The 20,343-nt window shown below is 43.5% G+C and overlaps 2 protein-coding genes across 3 annotated transcripts; one reads left to right on the top strand and one right to left on the bottom strand.

The window, feature by feature from the left end:
* Positions 1–388: 388 nt before the first annotated feature.
* CFAP210 (cilia and flagella associated protein 210) lies at positions 389–16,554 on the bottom strand. The gene is made up of 16 exons (XM_083864894.1): positions 16,498–16,554; positions 15,203–15,411; positions 14,785–14,958; positions 14,494–14,690; positions 12,945–13,101; positions 11,801–11,940; positions 10,777–10,969; positions 10,303–10,467; positions 9,593–9,789; positions 7,607–8,191; positions 6,721–6,877; positions 5,607–5,746; positions 5,124–5,316; positions 4,419–4,583; positions 3,639–3,745; positions 389–798 (listed from the first exon to the last, which is right to left on the bottom strand). The coding sequence occupies exons 1-15, from the start codon at positions 16,541–16,543 to the stop codon at positions 3,644–3,646; spliced, it is 2,820 nt and encodes a 939-aa protein (XP_083721020.1). The 5' UTR covers positions 16,544–16,554; the 3' UTR covers positions 389–798; positions 3,639–3,643.
* Positions 7,334–18,978, top strand: PHOSPHO2 (phosphatase, orphan 2). 2 transcript variants are annotated; one of them, XM_083865482.1, is made up of 3 exons: positions 7,334–7,468; positions 16,126–16,325; positions 17,679–18,978. In XM_083865482.1, exon 3 carries the CDS (start codon positions 17,681–17,683, stop codon positions 18,404–18,406), a length of 726 nt encoding a protein of 241 aa, XP_083721608.1. In that variant the 5' UTR covers positions 7,334–7,468; positions 16,126–16,325; positions 17,679–17,680; the 3' UTR covers positions 18,407–18,978. The 2 variants fall into 2 exon arrangements, with proteins under 2 accessions (XP_083721608.1, XP_083721607.1); XM_083865481.1 differs by lacking the exon at positions 7,334–7,468 and adding an exon at positions 7,893–7,995.
* Positions 18,979–20,343: the final 1,365 nt, after the last annotated feature.

Raw genomic sequence — 20,343 nt, 5'->3', positions numbered from 1 at the left:
AATACAAGTCTTTATGTGTGTGTCTGAATGTAAAGTTATAGAGGAACTGTCTGTTTAACATGAATGTAAATGGAGTGGTAACATAAAGTCAGTTTAGAACTGGGTGAAGAAACAACTTTCAGTCAAAGTCACCTACAGCAGTAGCACAGGCTGGCTGGTTGACAGCAAATGCTCAGAAGATGACAGGAAAGTGTTTTTCCCATTTCCTGTAGTCAGATTAGCTGGAGTGCTAGATACAGTCTAGCTGCAGACATCTCCCATAAAGGATTTAGACTCAGCCAATGTCACAACTTCTGAAGATACTATTTCTACCTTCCGTTGCATTCTCCAGAATAAAAGTAAGTAGAAAACTGTCACAAATAAAAAGTATGGTTAACATGGATTTTATTGTTACAGACACATGTACTCAATTTTATTTGCTCAGTAAGATTTTTTTATTTTTCAAGTAAAAACAAAAGATTTGAATTAAGCCTGGAGGCCCAGCAATATTTAAGGAGTACAGTACAGATGAACTGATAGTTTATCTTTGGTTGTTGGTTCTTGACTTTCTGAAAAGAATCTACTGCTTTGTTCCATAATAAAATTAGACTAGTTACAGTACAGTTGCAAGCTATGGCACTTGTTTCTTGAGCTTGAGTTATAGGCAGGTTCTAGCAAATGGCATGTCTTTTAACTTGGTCCTCAGTTAGCTTCTGCTGTTGGGCACTGATTGGTTTTGCAGGCACACAGAACTTTGAAGGAGAGAGTGGCTAGCTTCTTGCTTCTTTGTAGATGCTTCTGCAGTGGTCAAACATATTTCTAAAGAAAAAAGGAATAGTTTAAGTGCTTAATTAGTAGCTTCTATTAATCATATATGCACTGATAGATTATAGCTGAAACTAATGCAGAAATTAAAACTTAAAAGCTTTATCAAATATAGTTCCAAACTTGTTCACTGTGCCAGTTGGATTTTTCTTGGTTCTGCTCAGTTAAACACACTTCTTTTCAGTACATGCTGCTTTTTCTTTCTAACCTTTGCCTTTTTTCCTTTTACACACAAAAGGAGTCAGACCAGATGCTACTCACTGGGGGGCAGGGGGTGTGCAATTATTACTTTAACAGAGATGCAGTGTTGAATTTTCCTGGACCTGCAGTGTTGATGTTCAAGTCCTTCAGTACCCAACAGAATTGTTAATTTCTCTGGATAATATATTGGAGCTGAGGCAATCCACAGCAGAACAAAGTGCTACACTGGTTTATGCAAGAAAGTGTCAACAAGCTACAAACAGCTCTGCTTTAAGACTGTTACTTAATAGTCTCATGGTGCCAGCTCTTCTGTTCATGGGCAGTTTGTTTCCAGGTATGTATCCTCTTCAAACTTCCTCAGAGCTAACTGGTACAAAGACTGTGATGCTAAAAGAACTTGCACAGATCTAGTAACTCCAACCTGGAACACTACCTAACAGTAAAGAGCTGCACAGTTAGTTAATTCAAATTCCCTTAGGATATAAGGCATTTTAGAGTGCTGTTCTCTTCCATTTGCTAGGTAGGAGTTGTATTAGATCCATGAAAACAGGACTGTGTACCACCACACAGGTATGAGTTGAGATACTGTTGGGAGAGTACCATGTTAGACACTGGAGGCCCACATGTTCAAATTGAAGTTGCTGCTCTACTTCAAGAGTTGGATCACAGGTGTGGAAAAAAAGCAGTTTGATTTCAGGGCTCTGTTTCAGTCCCTCTGAGGGTTGTCTTGTATTCCTAAGGTCTTGGTCTTCAAATAAGGCTAGTACCTTATGACTCTCATCTGCTGCAATGTCCTGAAGCAGAATAATATCTGAGAGGATGCTTTTTTGAGCAAAAACAGTAATTAAAGCTCACTAGTCAAATTATTTCTCAAAGCATTTTCTGATTTGCTACCTATTAATTAAAACTTTATAGAGCCATTTAGATTGGAAGAGACCTTTAAGATCAAGTCTAGCTGTTATCCTAGTACTCAAGTCCAACACTAGTTAATCCATGTCCCTAAGCACCATATACACATCTAAATACCTTCAGGAATGGTGACTCCACCAAATAACTAATACAAGAGCGGTCCTAGGCATTAAATGAGAGGTATCTCTCAATGTGTAGATTCTTCCAGGTCAACAATTTCCCTTCTTATCAGCTGCAGTTCATCTTTTTGTATTTTGTTACCATCTTTAAATGGCAGCTGAAAAGGACTCTGGTGAACAGCTAGACCAGCCTCCTGCCATACACAGGACACCTTTTACAGGTGATATTCCACCACCTCTGGCCATTCTGATATAGTGTCATCATACTATGCTTTACAGAGGTTGTACAGAAAATTACTAACTAGAATTAGTTACTTAAAACAAGCATACAAAACATGTGCATCTCAGAGTCAACAGAATAAATTGAAATCATGATTGCTGCTGGATTCTTTTCATGCTAAAATTGGGTAAATAAATCTGTATTTAGCCAACATGCTTTAAAATTACAGGATTCCCACTTTATTCTAGTTGTACTGAAATGAAGAGTTATTTTCTGGTACTGGAGTTTTGATGGGTTTTCTGTAGATGTTCCAAGTAAAAAGAGCATAAGCCTGATGGAAGCAGGCTGTAGACTTCAAATGCAGACATACATATTCTGCAAAACAGGACATTTCTGGAAGCTGAGTAGGAAATGAGGCTGCAATCCACCTTGTTTCTTGCTGCTGTGGAGGTAGACTAAAAACCCATTTAACTCACCAATTGCATGGTAGTGAGCATGTGCAGATTTGCACTTAGGGATGCATTTGGAGCATTACTGAGCTCTGCAGGTTTCAGCACCACTCCTGTTGTAGTCAATACTTCTTAGGGCTCCAGCTTCTGCCATCAAAAGGCTTTTATAAAAGTTTCCATTCTTTCTGCTTGCTGAAAAAAAGCTTGATGTAATAAAATGCAAACTGGCTCAGAGAGAAGGGAAATAAATTTTTCATTAGTGATCTAAGGAAAAAAGTATTGAGGGACAATTGCACAAGTTAATTGCCATGTTTCTTTTTGTAATATGTAATTTCCAAACTTAATTAGTCCAAGATAATTGGAGAGAACTCTGAGTGACTTTTAGTTCATAGTGCAGCAATGTTAGTCTTCTACTTTAGATCAGAAGTGAAGTTTTGAAACAAGACTTTATTGTTCCTACTTACTGTGTTTTACTTCACATCATAGAATAATGGGTCAGAATAATGCTGACTCATTGGTACAGGGTCAGTCAGCTCCACCCAGCCATGTTCTTCTATCCAAAAAGAATGCAGCAGCCCAGACCACAGCACAAGTGACCAAGACAATAACAGTCTGTGCTGGCCCTGAGGAGAGTTCTTGGCCCTGCCCTCAGGAAGAGCTTTGAGGACCAAAGCAGGCTCTAAAAGTCGTGACAAAATGCCAAATGTTTTCTCAATCCTGAGCGTGCTGGGGACTCATGTACATGAGGTAGGAAGGCATCGTATCAACCGTCTTCACCCACCCACCCCCTAATTTTTACTGTTAATGCTGCAGATTATCCACTCCACCATTCTTGCAGCTGTTCTAATCAGGAAGCCCACATCTTGTCTCTTCCTTGAATGTTTGGAGAGAATAGAAATTAAATCCAGTAATGGCACTAATTCAGTTACTACTCACTGTCTTTATCTCCGAGATGCTCGATCCCAAGGAAAAGCAGCTTCTCTCTGAGCATCGCAGTCCAAGTCTGCTTGCTTTTCCTGCTCTTTTCTTGCCTGCTTTTCAGCCTGATGAAAAAAAGGGAATAATAAAGCTTAGTATTTTGTTCTCAACATTACCATCCTGTGAAGCTGAGAGAGGGTGAAAGCTCACAGAAGGTCTGCAGCATTCTTAGTTGATACTTGACACTTATCATCCCTCCCCTGCCATACCTCCCCAGAAAGGGTACAGTAAATAGCTAAGTGAAAACATCAGCATTAGCTGCTGCTCTTTGGTGACCTGCCCAGAAGATACAAGAGGACAGCAGTGCATGGCTGAAAAAATGTCATAATGGCACAGGACAGGATGTGACCTGTCATTATTTTTCTCTTATTATCAGCCCTCACAGTAATTCTCCCTGACTCACATGGGCCAAGTCCAGCTGGAAGAGGCTTCTGCTCTACTGCTCTAAGAGGAGGCCCATAAACCTCTGAAACACGTGTATCATGCATTGTCAAGTTTTCAGCAGTATCCTTCTCATTCCACAAACAAGCCTCTTGTGGCCCATGTACAGTCAGTCACCTCTCTAACATCAGCAGCTGCAGTGCATAACAGGTAAAAACCAAACCAAATATGTACATCACACGCACAGCAACCTTTCTCTCTCTCTCCCCCCACTTTCTTCTGCCCAAGAGGTCTAGTACTATGGGTTTAGATGCATGCTTCTTTCTGAAGGGGCTGACAGGATACAGTTCTGTTTACCATTTGCTGGAGCTGAATTTTCTGTACTTCCATGTTTGCATCACGCTGTCTTTGTTTCTTGGCTTTTTCCATTTCCAAGTAGATGTCATTTTCTGTCATCCACTGATTACGATCCTTCTCACCCTCTTCTTTCTCCTGTCTCTCCTTTTCCTCTTTCAACTTCATCTGTAGTTGACAGAACACACACAGAAGTTAACCAAGGAGCTGGCCTGCTGAGCTGAAGTTCTCTCTCTGCAGAAGCAGCCCTGTATCAGCGCGGTCACTGTGGCTGGCCCCTGTCCAAGCCCAGGCTTTGCAGCAGCCCTGGCGAATGTGTGCCCAACACAGAAGGGGGAAAGGGAGAGGGGGCTCCAGGAAAGGTGTCAGCAGACTTGCTGAAGCCTGCTGCTGCATGGCACCAGAGTCACCAAATGTGGTCTGGGCCAGGCTCATCAGATGGAGTAAGCAGTGCTAAGTTTGCACAAATTACAATTACAGAGCCTTCCCAGTCTAATTTTTTTGAAGAGAGGATCACTACATTCACTGTGTGCATTTTTCTTAAGGATTTAATTCTAAAACTCTAGATGATAAATAAGAAGCAACTGGTGAGAACCTGCATGTGTCTCACTCCAGATGACTCTGGTGGAAACTATGGCATTTCCAAACACTATTCCTACATACAAGTCTATGACAGAAAGAGGAGCAGGGACAGCCCCCATTTCTTACCACAGTGACTCTGTTTTCTTCAATAGATTCAATAGCAGCCTTTTTTCTCATTTCTTTCTCTTTGTTTTGCATTTGGTACTCAACTTCTACCTCTGCAGCTCCTCTAGCAAGACGATCATCTTCAATCTTAAATTTCTCATTCATCTGTGCAGTTAATTGATCAAAAGCCTTGTCCTTATGCTTCTGTATCATCCTGCAAGAGAACATGAGGTACTGTAACATCCCAGGACTTTCAGTCAGATTATCAGAGGCAATTGGTAACTTGCTTCTATTAACACCAATCCCACCTCCACCCCAGCAACACCAATTCCTATTGGAACTGGTAGACATTTTTTCTGCACTTTCCACTACAAGTTTTTTACTACAGAAAACTTGCTTGCATTGAAGTTCTGATTTTGCTGATATAACAACTGAGAATAGTGTTTGTCACAAAATGAAATTGCAAGTTTGAATCTTAACACTGAAAATTATCCCTGGACGCACCTGTTACTCTCTGCATATTTTTCTCTTGTCAGATCAGCCATCATTTCTTTTCCTTTAATATAAGCCTTAATCCGATCATCATCTTTGTCTTCTTTTTGTTTCTCTTCAGCTTTAAATACTTTTTGTTCAGCTACATATTCCTGTTTAAATGGAAAACTACTTTTATTTTCATGTAGAACGAGATTTTGGAAACATGAACTAAAAACAAATTCTAGCAAATACTTCAGGCCTAGCCTGTAATAAGGAGATTTTTTATCAGTGGAGAAGCTACAGAAGATAGAAACCCAGAGATAAAAGAAAATTTTCATTATCTACTTATCACAAACCATGGCAAACGTAAAATTAGTATGTGGTTGCGGCCCCAAGGCTTACAATAATTTTATATTTTCTCCTCTGCCTTCCCAGTGGCTCCAAATATCCTGTTCCCATCCTGTGTATCATTCATATGGTGCAGACTCTAAAGGGCTCAAACAGTAAGTCTACAGAATCATCAAAATGTAAAGCATAAGGCATTTTGTAATGATCCAAAAATGGCATCTAGCTTGGGAGTATGTATAGCTTTTGTTGCACATACAAGGTCGGGGGAAATGGGGGGAAATTTGTGTATTTGGGGTGAGAATGGAAGGAAAAAAAGCAAGTAGGGTTTTAGTGGTAATTCTCTCCTTTTACTCTCTCACATGGCAATGAATCATCACAGTACCTCTACTTCAGTTTCCCTGCTCGAGCAGGCATTGGCAGGTAAACAGTACAAGTGGTAAGTAGGTCATCATCAAGTTTAAAAGGTATTGTCATACTCAGGCTATTCCCTCTCCCTAACACAGAAAAATGGACTTTGAGCAAGTACATGGAAACTAAATCCATTTCTCAAGTCAAGGACAGTCTCCTCGCTTATTCTATCAGGCTTCATCAATTGTAGACCAGTCAAAGCTCAGGTACCACATTAAAACTTCCAAGAGGCCTTTCCCAAAGCACAGAGACCTGGCCTGCAACTGGCAGGGTAGGCATTTGATCCTGTGCTACTAAAAATGTCAGCAAAGACCCTGCCCACAATCCTGTTTATTTGTGGGCCAAGGTGAAATAAACATTTTGAATTGTCTGCTTTTCTGCTACTTACATGATGCTGCCTCTGGAATTCAGCTTTTTTCTCCTGTTCCTTTTCTTTTCCTCTCTGCATTTCCAGTTGGTACAATTGGCTCAATTGCTGTATTCGTTCCCCTTCTCTTCTATTTTCCAGCTTGGCCAGATCTGCTTGATCCTTGTGCTCCTGTATTCTAAATCAGAAAAGGGAAGTGAATAAGTGAGCTAGGGACAGCATGATACAGATTATGCACTTCTGTGGGTACTTTAACAGTAAAAAAACCCTGATACTTTGAAGTAAGGTATCAGTGATCAAACCAGAATCAGTTTACAGCTTACAGAATCAGTTTCTGTGAGCTAGCTCCAAATCCTTTGGCCAAAGCTCAGTTCCAGTCTGAGGGTGCTAGGGCAGTCTACACTAGCAAACGTGAACATGACCAGTATATGGACTCAAATGTTAGACTGAACTTGACTAGCCTGTTTCATTGTTACCCCGCTCCACCCTCGGCCTTTCCGGCACGCAGTTCTCAGGCAGCGCCTCAGCAGTGCAGGCCTGCCCGTGGTGCCCGTGCAGCCGAGCTGTGAAGGCTCTGGGCGGGAGGAGCAGACAGAGAGAAGCCACGTGCTCTCGGTGCCAGCTGAGCCAGTCTGTTGGCTGTGTTAGGATAGACACGGCCCCTGACAGCAAGAGACGTTTCTGAAGCTGGAGAACAGAATTATGGAGGGTGAGGAAGGATCCGTCTGCCCAGGACGTGAGGATGATGTGAAGCCCTGGTTCAGCAGCGGTGAGTGATGGGCTCCGGGCAGGGATCAGCGCCCAGGAGCCGCCCCTTCCCCCCTGCAGGCGGGACCCACGGGCTGCCCCCGGGCAGGTCTCTAACCCAAACCGCCCCGCCCCGCCCCGGTCCCGCCGCCGGACTCACTGCGCCAGCTGCTCCCGGGCCACGGCCCGCCGGCTGAGGGAGCGGGCCCGCTCCAGCTCCGCGTCCTGGGCAGCGCCGTCCGCCCCATCGCGGTCCATCGTCAGCCTCCGCGGAGACGGAACGTCTGCCGGAGGAGAAGGCGGGATCCCCACCGACGGCTCGGCTTCCCGGGAAACCGGGACTCCTCCTCCCGCCCGCCGAAAGGCTCGGGGCGCGGCGGGAAGGGCGGGCGCGGTCTCGCGAGGGCTGCGGCGGCCCCGCCCCGGGCGGGCAGAGCCCGGTCCCCGCACACCGCGGGCAGGAGGGGAGCCCCGCCCCGCCCGGAGGCCGGACCATCTCCCGCAGGCGGTTCCGGAACGGCTCGTTTCCCCGCGGAGTGCCCGTGCCCGGTAAGAGGCTGCAGTGGTCCCTCCGCCTCTGTCCCTGTGGGGTTGTCGGGGCCGTGGGGCTGGGCCGGGCCCGTGCGCTGCCGCCCCACAGGAGCCTCCCCCGCCAGGCCCGCCTGTGCTGGGCCCAGAGCCCTGGGCGGCCCGGGGAGCTGGACATGGTCGGGCCTCATTCCCCTGCCAGGAATTCACCCCTTGCCTATCCTGGAGGAGACTCCATCAAGGAGATCTGCACTCACCTTACACCCACCGTTTTTACAGTGTAGGGGAGGTACAGCCAGTTCTGCCTGGCCCTCAGCTTCCTGGAGGTACCTGGTCTCCAGGGTCACCTCATACCTTCCTCCTGTGCTTTAAGGCCTGCCTGCTTTCGGCACCTGGGCCAAGGAAGTTGAGGACACACCAAAGACCCACTTTCAAAATTAAAGTGTTGGCAAGCATCCAGTATTCTTTCTTTTTAAAGGAATTGTATTATTTTATGTTCTGGCCAGCAGAGACTGGCAGCTGTGGGGTGCAACAAAGCAAAGTTTGGAGTTAGTTTCCAGCAGATACCAGGATAGAGGGATACCCTGCCCAAACCCAGGGTACTGGTGGAGGAAGTCATTACAGGAACCCCTAACTTCCAAAGCAAGGAAATTATGTTAACATTTACCAGAGAAACCTAAGCTTAAGGAGGGAGATGTGTGTGTGGCTTGGGTGTTGGTGAGTAAATCTGCTGAGGAATGTGAGGTACAATTTTAGATCACATCTGTTTACCTATTTAATAGATTACATCTATTTACAGACTGAATTGCTGTTAGTCTTTTTGAAAGAACAGCCCAGGTATGTTGTCTCTTGTTGATGTGCTGATTTTGTAGGCCCTATTTACAGCTATAGTGGGACCTATTTGCCTCTTTGGTGACCTTTTAAGGGCTGGTATCAAATCACATATTTTCATGTAATAAAACTGATTTATACCATGACATTTGTTTTTCAGACATAGTTGCAAAATGCTTCCAAAACTGCGCATCCTAACTGTTCTAACTTGCACATATGTTCTCTTTTTTGTCCCCTGTAGTTGTTTGGTTTGGTCTTTTCTATTATGGGGAACAATTAACTTGGAAGTAGGCTAGTGAAAAATGTGACTTTTTGCCCTGAGAATTCATATCGTAGACCTGAAAAACCTGGGACAGTGAATTTTTAGAACAATAAATGTTAAAAAATATAACAGAAATAGTGAGCTTTTGGCTGGAATGGGTTACAGCGACAGTCAATTATATAGTATGAACTCTTGTCTCAAGTTTAATAAACTAATATTCGTAAGCTGGGGATTTTTGAGAATATCACCAGGTATATGGCAATCTTTTATCTTTTCAAATGGAATTCAGTCCAGATCTATGGTATATATTTGTTATAAATCATTTACAGTTTAATTCTGCCTGTACAGTTGAAAAGCATATTTATTTGAAAACGATCTCTGCCTTTCCTTGGTGGACAGTTTAAACATTATTTCATGGTTTTGTTTTTTGACCAGCATTACAGCTACAACAAGGTAACTGCGTCCCAACATGGAATTATATGTTTGGAAACTAGTATTTATTTCTTCTTTTCTTAGAAAAATGGCCCATGACCAACTCCTCTTCCATCTTCGAATGCTTTGAGAATAGGATAAAGATGATGTGTAGTCTTGGACTCTGTTTCGATTAATTCCTTTGCATATTTCTGAAACTCCTGATCTTTAGAAAGTGCAATAGCCTTTGTCAGAGCCTCGTAGTCCAATTCTTCTTGTTTTTCTTGCTCTTTTCTTGCCTGCTTTTCAGCCTAATGAAAAAAAGGGAATAACAAAGCTTAGTATTTTGTTCTCAACATTACCATCCTGTGAAGCTGAGAGAGGGTGAAAGCTCACAGAAGGTCTGCAGCATTCTTAGTTGATACTTGACACTTATCATCCCTCCCCACTTCTCTCCCCTGCCCTATCCCCTGAGAAAGGGTTCACTAAAAAGCTGAGTGAACATCAGCATTAGCTGCTGCTCTCTGGTGACCTGCCCAGAAGATACAAGAGGACAGCAGTGCATGGCTGAAAAAATGTCATATTGGCACAGGACAGTGATCTGTCCTTGCAAACCACCCTTGATTTGCATCAACGCTCTGAGGAGGCTGGTCCCCAACACCAGCATATGCGCTAAGCACGCGTGATTAAAAACAACCCAACAAACAAAAAAATCCAAACAAAACAGCAAACTTCCTCTCTTTCTCTCAGCAGGAGCTAGTGCTATTGGTTTAGATGCATGCTTCTTTCTGAAGGGGCTGACAGGAAACAGCTTTTCTATTTACCATTTGCTGGAGCTGAATTTTCCGTAATTCTCTGTTTGCCTCATCCCGTCCATGTTTTTTCTTGTTTTCCATTTCCATGTGGATGCGAGCTTTTTCTATTAACATATCACGTTCTTTTTCTCCCTCTTCTTTCTCCCGTCTCTCCTTTTCCTCTTTCAACTTCATCTGTAGTTGACAGAACACACACAGAAGTTAACCAAGGAGCTGGCCTGCTGAGCTGAACTTCTCTCTCTGCAGAAGCAGCCCTGTATCAGCACGGTCACTGTGGCTGGCCCCTGTCCAAGCCCAGGCTTTGCAGCAGCCCTGGCAAATGTGTGCCCAACACAGAAGGGGGAAAGGGAGAGGGGGCTCCAGGAAAAGTGTCAGCAGACTTGCTGAAGCCTGCTGCTGCATGGCACCAGAGTCACCAAATGTGGTCTGGGCCAGGCTCATCTGATGGAGTAAGCAGAAGTAAGATCAGCCCAAGTTTCTTACCACAGTGGCTCTGTGTTCAGCAATGGATTCAATGGCAGCCTTTTGTTTTGCTTCTTTCTCTTTGTTTTTCTTTTCTTGTTCAGCTTCTATTCTTGCAACATCTCTAGCCAGTTGTTTATCATTCATCTTTAATGCCTTACTCATTTGTTCAGCTACTCGACTAATGACTTTGTCCTGTTGTTCCTGTACTTGTCTGCAGAAGAACATGAGCTTCCATAACATACCAGGGTAACACACCTGGGCCTACCTGAAGCTACCAAACTCAGCAATTCTGCTTCTAGAATTCTCTCCTCTTGCCCAAACAGGCTGGCCCACCCACCCAACTCATCATCTCCTTCTGCTCCTCCTGCTTGGTTTATTTTTCTATTATCTGATTTAGCAAATAAATATTCTCTGTGTTCTTATATCACTACTTTCTATTGCAATTATGAGCTGGATCACTCGGTAAGCATTCCAGTGAGCATCTTGACTTCAGGAGAGGAATTTTGGAAGTATTGACCAGAAGCAGAAAGGGAAGAAAACTCTTAGATTTACTCAGTGCTGTCGTGTTGTACCCTCAATGTTAAATTGATAAAACATCTCCCCTTAATAAGAACATGACATAGTTAATTGATGCATGTGCCATGTTAAGAAGTCAAATCATTTTTTCTGGAGCTGACTCAGAGAAATATAGCCTATACTCAGAAATATTTTCATCAAGGATCTTAATTGTCTTTAATTGTTGAGGAGGTGGGGATTTGGTAGCCCATATGGAAAATCATTCTTCCCAATACACTGGAGCAAAGCTTTGCACTTTCATAAGCTTCTGTACTTTGAAGGGTGGAGAGGTTGTTCCTTCACCCTCTTATTAAGGAACCTGTGAAAAAATTTCCTTTTTCTCCTGAATTCTCTGCTCTCCCTCTCAGTAGAATTTAGAATAATGTTTCAGAATAACTGTTGTTTTATCATTAGTCTAAATGATCTGAAAACAACTACAATATAATTTTTAGATAATTTACAATTTATACCACAGAATTGTACCTACCTACGAATTTCAGCTTCTTTCTTTTTTCTCATCTTGGCAATAATTTCCTTTGCTTTCAAGTGAGCTCTGATCTGATCATCTTCCTCCATTTGGTTTTGTTCCTCTATTGCTTTGATTATTTTCTGGTCATTTAGATAATCCTGTATGGGCAAAATGGTCCTGATGTAACAGATGACGTTTAGAATATCTGGACCTGGGGTAGCAGCTTACAGGAATCACTCCCTGATCCCCCTCAAGTTTCTTTCAAAAACAGAAGAGAGAAAAGGGATTCTCAGGAAAGGAGAGAAAAGACAGGAAAGGGATATTTCCATTTACTTCTACCTCCCTATTCAAAACATGCATCAAGTGGAGATGGTAGATGTGAGGATGGGGAAAAGGAATTGAACATCAAACAGCTGCTTCTCCAGTGCACTGCACAAACAAACAAATTTCTGTGTGATGCAGAGAGCACTGTCCTGTGCTCCCACTGACACACGTGGGCGAGAGGAATGGTCCAAGCCCCACCCATCCACACAGATCATTCTGCTCCTGGCCCTGCCTCACCCAAAACTATCCCTAAGAGCTTAATCCAAAACACAGTGGAAGAGGAGTTTTCTATATTCTTATGTAAAAAAAACAACTGTCTTTTGCATGCTGGCCAGAAGAGGCACTTCTTGTTTCTACCTTAGTAGGATGCCTTTGAAGATGAAATGAGATGGCAGCAAGTCTTGACTAAATTCCTAAACCTCTCCAATCATAAATATCAAGTCAAATTTAAAAGATACATTCAGTCTCTGTCTATTCTCTCTTTCTAACAAAGAAAAATGGGTTTAAAACAGCAGGAATGTGAAACTTAAATCCAGTTCTCAAGTCAAGGAGATACTCCTTGATGTCTACAGCTAAGTCTTTAAACATAGACCAGTCAAAGCATCAAGTGCCAACATCCCTTCAGACAACAAAAGGGAGAGGCTTCCAAGAGGTCTTTCTCAAAAGCACAGTGGAAAGACCTGGCCTGCAACTGGCAAGGTGGGCATTTGATCCCAGGCTACTAAAGCTGTCAGCAAAGACCCTGTTGCCAGTAGAGCCCTTTATTTGTGGGCTGAGTCCAACCATCACAGCCAAGGTGAAATACGCATTTTGAACTGTCTGCTTTCCTGCTGCTTACATGATACAGCTTCCGGCGTTCCATTTTTCCCTCGTGTTTCTTTTCTTTTTCTCTCTGCAGTTCTAATTGGTACAGTTGGGCCAATCTCTGTTTTTCTTCCGCTTCTCTTTTTTCTTCCTGTTTGGCCAGATCTGCCTGATGCTCCCGCTCTTTTATTCTGAATCAGAAAAAGGTGAATAAGTGGTCTAGGAACTGCATGAAGTAATGAACTGCATAACCACAGGTACCTTGCAGTGAAGAATGTGATACTGTGAGTTGAAGGCAGGTAGAATATCAGAGGTGAATAACAGCATGATTGTTTGTAATGGTAGCCCTGGGCAGAAATGAGCTCACAGTTTGCAGTCCTGTGGTGATGAGTTTTAGGTGGATTACTCATCAGCACCACTGCATTGGTAATGCTCTGGCCTATATCTGCAGCATCCTTGGAGAACAAGATTTCCCCGGTATGACCCACCATACCTGTGTTTCTTCTGGGCATGCAGGCAGCTACTTAAGCTGGTATACTAAATATATCTATACTAAATATTCTATACTAAGTTCTGCAAGGATATATATGTTGCACCTGGAATATGTAAGACCAGACTTTGAACTCTTCCTCTGCCTTGGGAAATTTAATTCCTTCTATCTAGACCAGCAGGGCCAGTCCTATAAATACCACTGGGGACCCCTCAATGAGATTTATGGAAGACTTGAGAGAAGGAATAGCAGTGATAGTAATGGTTTCTCTTGTTGTGCAGTCTGGAAGCTCATTATGGGTAAATGGAAAATCTAATTTAACCTTTTCCTTGTCTGGAACAAAATCTGAGTAAAACACACTTGAATTTCATTAACAACACTTGAACAGTGATTTGATTAAAACCTGCTGATGCTTCCCAGAGGTGATTTTGCATGCAAACTGTTGGCAAGTAAAAATGCATATAGCTTTTCCCTCTTGGGCAAGATCTTCTGTAATCTTCTTTTAAAAGAATGGCATTTGGGAAACAAATTATTGGTACGTTTTTGTAAAAACCTCATATAGTGTAGGAGAAGAGAGTACAGGTGACTTCACCCCTGATAAGTAACAGCTATTTCTGATAAGGATGAGTGAGATAAAAGAGGGGGTTAGCTGGTAAGGGGGGTGCATCATCATGGAGGAGGAGCCTTGAGGAGCATGAAGGAGAGAATCATGAGGAAAAGGATCCTGAGGAGAGAATCACTGCTGTGAGGTCAGGCTGGGTCTGCAGTTAGAGCCTGTTGTTGGTACCTGCAGTCACAGTCTGCAAACTGATACCTGCAGTCATAGTTAAGCAGGAAATAACCAGCAGTCAGAAGCTGCAAAGGAAACCTACAGCAGGAGCTTGCTGCAGCCAGAGTCAGCAAGTAGTTGGAGTTAAGATGACTAAGCCATAAAGAGGAATAAACCAGGACCCTTTTTACGCTGTGTTTAACAAGAACTCTGTGTCTTGCATCATTTTTACCCTCTAACAAGAAGGGCTGCTGCAACAATATCAAATGTATTTTGAGAAGAGTTTAAGTAAATAATGTAGGGTTGCTTTTACTTATTACTTACTGTTCCAGCTGATCTTTGCGTAGTGCCTGTTGATTCATGTAATGCTGATGTGCTTTTTCTTGCTCACTGAGAATGTATTCTTTAAGTTGACGTTGCTGTTCTTCATATTCCTTCTTTTTCTTATCAGCTAATCTCGACTTTAGAAGTTCAACTTGAGCATCTCTTTCTTTTAGGACCCTAGTAAGTAGAAGTGCACTCTGCAAGAGAACATTTAAAGTCATTTTCATTTACAGAACTCTTTAAAGACATTCACTACAATTTCAATATAAAAAATATAAGTTGTCAACAAACATGGAAATGTCTCATTCTGTCCTCCTGATAACGTAGGTAGGTTTTAGTGCGGTCAATAACCTCCTTCCGTTTTCCTGCTTGGAACTTTGCTTCTTCCAAATCAAGTAACTTTCTTTCTTCCTCTTCCTTTTCTTCACGTAATTTTTTGGCTTGAAGTTTCTCTTTTATCAGGTTCTACAGTGCAGACAAAGTTAGAAATCACACTTAAATTTTGGATTTTTTTTTAATTTGCATTTTAGCTTTAAGTAAAACATATAAATGTTTATATTAGATGTTAAATGCATTTAAATGGCATTTAGTTGAAATACATATTCAAAAGCAAATGTTAAACAAAAGGAGTACAGCTAGAAATGTTACTATAAGTGGTTTTGTATATACAAAAGAGACTACCTTGTTAACAAATGTATCTTGTACTTACCAGAGTGGCATTGCGTGCCTCTTTTTCAGCAGCTTTGGAATCCAAGTGCACTTCTTCCTGTTCTTTCTTCTCATCGATGTGTGTTGCTTCTCTAATGCTGCCCTGAATCCTTTCCCATTCTGCTCTTGGAAATATAATGACCTGCCGAAGATCTGCTTCATTTGGAATGAAATACTCATGTATAACATCCTTTTCTTTCAAATTATGTGCTGTGCAGAGAGAAGAAAAAATACAAAGGTTACTCGATACCAGAAAATCCAATAATCAAACGTATCAGGATTTGAATGCTCACATGGAAACGACACTAAGTTATCCTTAGTATTAGTTAGTCCCCCAAACCCCAGAGCAAAGACAGAGTATCTGTACCTGTAGTCTACCTATGACCAGTGCATGTACTTGGATGGGCACTGATTGACTTGACTGGACTGACTGTGTCCTTACCTGTTTGTGTGTATGTGTGGGTTTGGCTTGTAATAACACACTTCCCGGGCAGTACTTGGGCATGATTCTTAGAACAGCAGGGAGCAGAGACCATTCCCAAAATGAAAAGGAGAATATTGGTAACGCCATTCCACTGGCTGGATGAGGCAGCAATTTGGGTACAGACTGTGCCTTACTCCTGTGTCCTGCATACTCATTGTATTTACTGAAATTGTTCTGTTGTGGAACAGTTTTTGATTTGTTGACAAGACTAGGATTTCTTTGCTGCATTAGGCTTACATACACGTGTGCAGGCATAAATGCAACTTCTCTAGTTGACGTCTAGGTTTTGTAATGGTCTTTCAAGTGTCACCACCATTTTTGAAGGGAGCGGCACTCTGTAGAGAGTGGCATTCTGTAGAAATCGTGTGATTTGCAGCAGACTGACAGACCGTGTTTGAAAAGTAAGGAGGCTTTCTCTTAGAGTGACACCGGTGTCAAAGTCTGTTTTCCAGATGCCGTTGCTGACCAGTCTCCCGACAGGGATCAGCCCTGATCCTCTCCCTCTGTCCAAGGTGAAGACAGCCTCACCAGAAGTAAAGGCTCACTGATGCGGCTGCGCCCTGCAGGCAGGAATCTGCCAAGCCCCTCGTTCTTCCCCAGCCACTGCCCCTGGAGGTTACTGGACCTGCGCTGCCTTCAGGTCAGTTCTCTCCACTCAGTTCCTAGGGAGAAACAGCCCCTCTTGTCTGCAGCTGGGGGAGCATTGGGGAGAGTCACGCTGGACACTCCTGCAGCCTCCCGGAGCCGTGCGGCCGCGGGCTCGGCACTCCCCTCCCGCCGGCTCCCGCTGCCCTTGGGGCAGCCGCACTCACGGGCGCTGCCCCTCCGCCGCCGCTCCATCGCCGCCATCGCCGCCATGGTCCTGGGCTGCGGGGCCGTTGCCGGGCGACCCGGCGGGGCGTGGCCACGTGACACCGCGGGCGGAGCGCGCGGGGCGGGCCCGGGCCCTGCTGGTGCTGCCCCTTCCCCTCACGGCCCCGGGCACTGCCCCTTCCCTTCCCTTCCCCTTCCCCTCACGGGCTCGGCTCCGGCCCCGGGCACTGCCCCTTCCCTTCCCCGCACGGCCCCGGGCACTGCCCCTTCCCTTCCCCTTCCCCTCACGGGCTCGGCTCCGGCCCCGGGCACTGCCCCTTCACTTCCCCGCACGGCCCCGGGCACTGCCCCTTCCCTTCCCCTCACGGCCTCGGGCACTGCCCCTTCCCTTCCCCTTCCCCTCACGGGCTCGGCCCCGGGCCCTTCCCTTCCCCTCACGGCCCCGGCCCCGGGCACTGCCCCATCCCTTCTCCTCACGGCCCCGGCCCCGGGCGCTGCCCGTTCCCTTTAAGTTCCCCTTCCCCTCACGGCCCCGGCCCCGGGCACTGCCCCATCCCTTCTCCTCACGGCCCCGGCCCCGGGCGCTGCCCGTTCTCCAGGCCCGGGCCCGGCGGCGGGGCTGCTCTGCTGTCTGCGGCACTGGCTGCGGGGCCCAGAGCAGGGCTGACCTGCCCGGGAGGGGTCGGCAGGTTCAGCTTCACAAATGGTTGCATTTCGTTTCGTTAGCTGCTTTGATTTAGTGCGGCCTCGTTGAAGACACAGGTTCCGTCTGTTCGGTGGACGTTTCCTTTTGAAATACCTATTGAGGCGTTTTGCCAGGAGAATCCTAGTTTGGTTGCATTGACAAATGCGGATTGAGAAATTAGTATCTGCTCAAACTGATGGTGACTACAGGAAAATTGGTGCTGTGCAAGTATTAGTAACTGCATCATAAGTTTAGATACTTTCTCAGTAGCTATTTTAAAGAGAAGTTGGACACTGAACTTTGGTATTTACAAATTGTTTTTTTAGCTACAGCACAACTTCCCATCGCAGTAGTGGACATAAATAGTTTATTTGTTCAGATATTTTCTTCCAGAAATTTTCTCTTCTGAGCACAAGGTCAGGATAGGAATATAGTACTTGTGTTTATATAAATAATTTTCTTTTTTGTTTGTTTTGGAAACTGTTTTTCTCACAGCTATGAAATTTCTGTTGGTTTTTGATTTTGACCATACAATCATAGATGAAAATAGTGACACGTGGATTGTGAAATGTGCTCCTGAAAGAAAACTTCCTAATGGATTAAGAAACTCTTACCAACCAGGACACTGGACAGAATATATGGGCAGAGTCTTTGTCTACTTGGGAGACAATGGTGTCAAAGAAGATGAGATGAAAAGAACTATGACAACAATTCCTTTCACTGCGGGAATGATAGATCTTCTGGGATTTATTGGCGAGAACAAGGAGTTGTTTGATTGTATAATTGTTTCAGATTCTAATACAGTATTTATTGACTGGATTCTGAAAGCTGCTGACTTACATAAAGTGTTTGATGAAGTGTTTACAAACCCTGCAGCATTCAGCAGTACTGGCTATCTTACTGTACAGCACTTCCATGCTCACCATTGTGCAAAGTGCCCTAAAAACCTCTGCAAAAGGAAAGTTTTAAAAGAATTTCTAGATAAACAGCTGGAACGAGGAGTGAGTTATACACAAGTTGTGTATATAGGTGATGGTGGGAACGACTTATGTCCAGTAATGTTTCTGAAGAAGAATGATGTTGCTATGCCCAGGCAGGGGTATACCTTGGAGAAAAAGATTTCTCAGCTGGCCCAAAGTCTCAGTCCTGTGCAGTGTTCTGTTCTGGTTTGGTCATCTGCGATCGACATTATGTCTTACCTGAAACTACTTATAAAGGAATGAGTCAAATGATAAAAGGAAACTGATGCAGTTACATTTTAACTTATTGGGAGGGAAAAACTGCATGCATATAAAAGCTCAAAATTGTGAAATTGGGCTATTATCTGAAATTACTTTTTTTTAATCATAACATAAATCTGTTCATGTTCAATCCTGGTAATAATGGGAAAATGCAGTAAAAAAGGCATTCTAACACAGTACAGATTCCAGCTAGTGGAGAAGGGATTGGGGACAGGACTTGTGATTCGTTTTTGTTTACTCCCTCCCCTCCAACCCTTTACCAAGTATATAACTGACCTTTGCAATCCCACACACTTAGGGGAAGGAGTAGGATGACTGTTCAAAAGAATTAAATTCTTTACTTAGAAAACATTAGGTGCCAGGAGCATGGATCTGGAGCTGTTGGCTTTTATACTTCTTTGATCTCATGGCAAATTATTTGCTTGTAATCTTGTTTAATCTGAAAATCCATTTATATTTTCAATCTACTAAATATTTTACCAAACAAAATTACTTTTTAATAGTTTGTATTATCTTGTATTGTAAAGACAATAAAAGCTGCTGTCACTGACAAATGCAACACAACTCATTTGTGCCGTGTATTCTGCTAGCCTGTGTCATCAGGCCTGGAGAGAGCAGACACAAGTGTAGGTGTCAGCCTTTGACTGGTCAGACCCTTTCTCTTCTGAAAAGCTGTAAGGATGTTGCTGTTTTGTTTCTAGAAAAGTCTCTCTCCCATTCTGACTCCTGCCCTGACAACATGCTGCTGCCACTCTGTACAGAGCTGACACTGGTTTGATGTTCCATGCTGACAGCTCTGAGTCAGCCAGATGCCTTTTTCCTCCTTGGTTCCTGCTGCAGTGCACAGAATGTACACAGAATATATACATATACATGTATACACTGATTTTACCTATTCATTCTCATCTATATCTATAGTACAATCTTTTACAGTCTGGAAGGAAGCATCTATGTCCATTTTAACTTTTAAACATTTTGTTCTGTCTAAGCAGTTCTAAAGAATTGTTTGTGAAGATCCAGTCTTTTTCTTGACCACCGACAGTCAGATGAGCCCCAAGTGTTGGACTGTACCTATAAAGGTATTAAAAGTAAGTCTCATTAAAGATAAATAATGTGTTTTCATGCCAAATGTTTTTATTCTTATATCCCAGAAAAGGTTCAAAATGCTGATGGTAGTCTGCTATTAAACTGAGGTCATATTTAGCTTAAGTGCTTTAATAACTGAGAGATTACGCCAACTTTCACAGCACCTCAGTTGCAGATGTCTGAGGTGTAGCTCAGCAGCCTGCAGTTACCATATCTGTCTTCTTTTGTTTTCTGTGCAATGTTACATTTTCTCATGTTCTCATTTTCTTAGAGACATTTCATGATGTCTCTACCTTCTTTTTCCTTAATTGAAGATTTTTGAGTGGTCTTGCCTGTTTTCAGGCTGCTGGTTTACATAAATTTCCCTTGTGTGCTTCTTCCCTTGCCTCACCTGTTTTATTGTATTGTAGAAGGTTCCTTTGAACAGTCTGTTGCCTAAAATGTCCAAAGTAATATACTTCAGTTCTCAGGAGCTTGGCTTTAGTGATGGATATTTGATAGGTATTGAGATGTTCATATTTGGGATCTTGACCTATTGTTTTACACAAGGACACAAAGACATCTAAGGACTGGTGGGTCTCAGGCTGTGGCAGGTTTAAGCTGTCTGGCTTACAGGTCATACAAAAGAATGGTAATGGCTGTTGCATAGGGCAATTTCATATTTTACTTTGGGTTTTTAGTTATTGCCATTGTTTGACCTCTGCTGGCAACTAAGTAGAGCAGCTTGCACACTCCAACTCTCCTGCTCAGTGGGGAGGAGAATTGGGGAAAAAATTAAACCCTGTGAGTTGAGAACAATTTAATAATTGAAATAAAATAAAATATAGTAGTAC

This window comes from Zosterops lateralis (assembly GCF_965231275.1).
Source record: "Zosterops lateralis genome assembly, chromosome: 7".
Classification (NCBI taxonomy): Eukaryota; Metazoa; Chordata; class Aves; order Passeriformes; family Zosteropidae; genus Zosterops; species Zosterops lateralis.
Note: the sequence above shows the minus strand (reverse complement) of the source record. Positions and strands in the feature narration are given on the sequence as shown.

What these genes read in the sequence shown, in the direction of transcription:
- CFAP210 (XM_083864894.1), bottom strand. Translation starts at nt 16,543, where the DNA reads ATGGCGGCGATGGCGGCGATGGAGCGGCGGCGGAGGGGCAGCGCCC. An exon ending in GCCCGGGAGCAGCTGGCGCA is followed by an intron (nt 6,878 to 7,606) that starts GTGAGTCCGGCG and finishes TTTCTGATTTAG; the next exon opens with AATACAGGAGCACAAGGATC. An exon ending in AAATATGCAGAGAGTAACAG is followed by an intron (nt 5,317 to 5,606) that starts GTGCGTCCAGGG and finishes GTTCTCTTGCAG; the next exon opens with GATGATACAGAAGCATAAGG.
- PHOSPHO2 (XM_083865482.1), top strand. Translation starts at nt 17,681, where the DNA reads ATGAAATTTCTGTTGGTTTTTGATTTTGACCATACAATCATAGATGAA.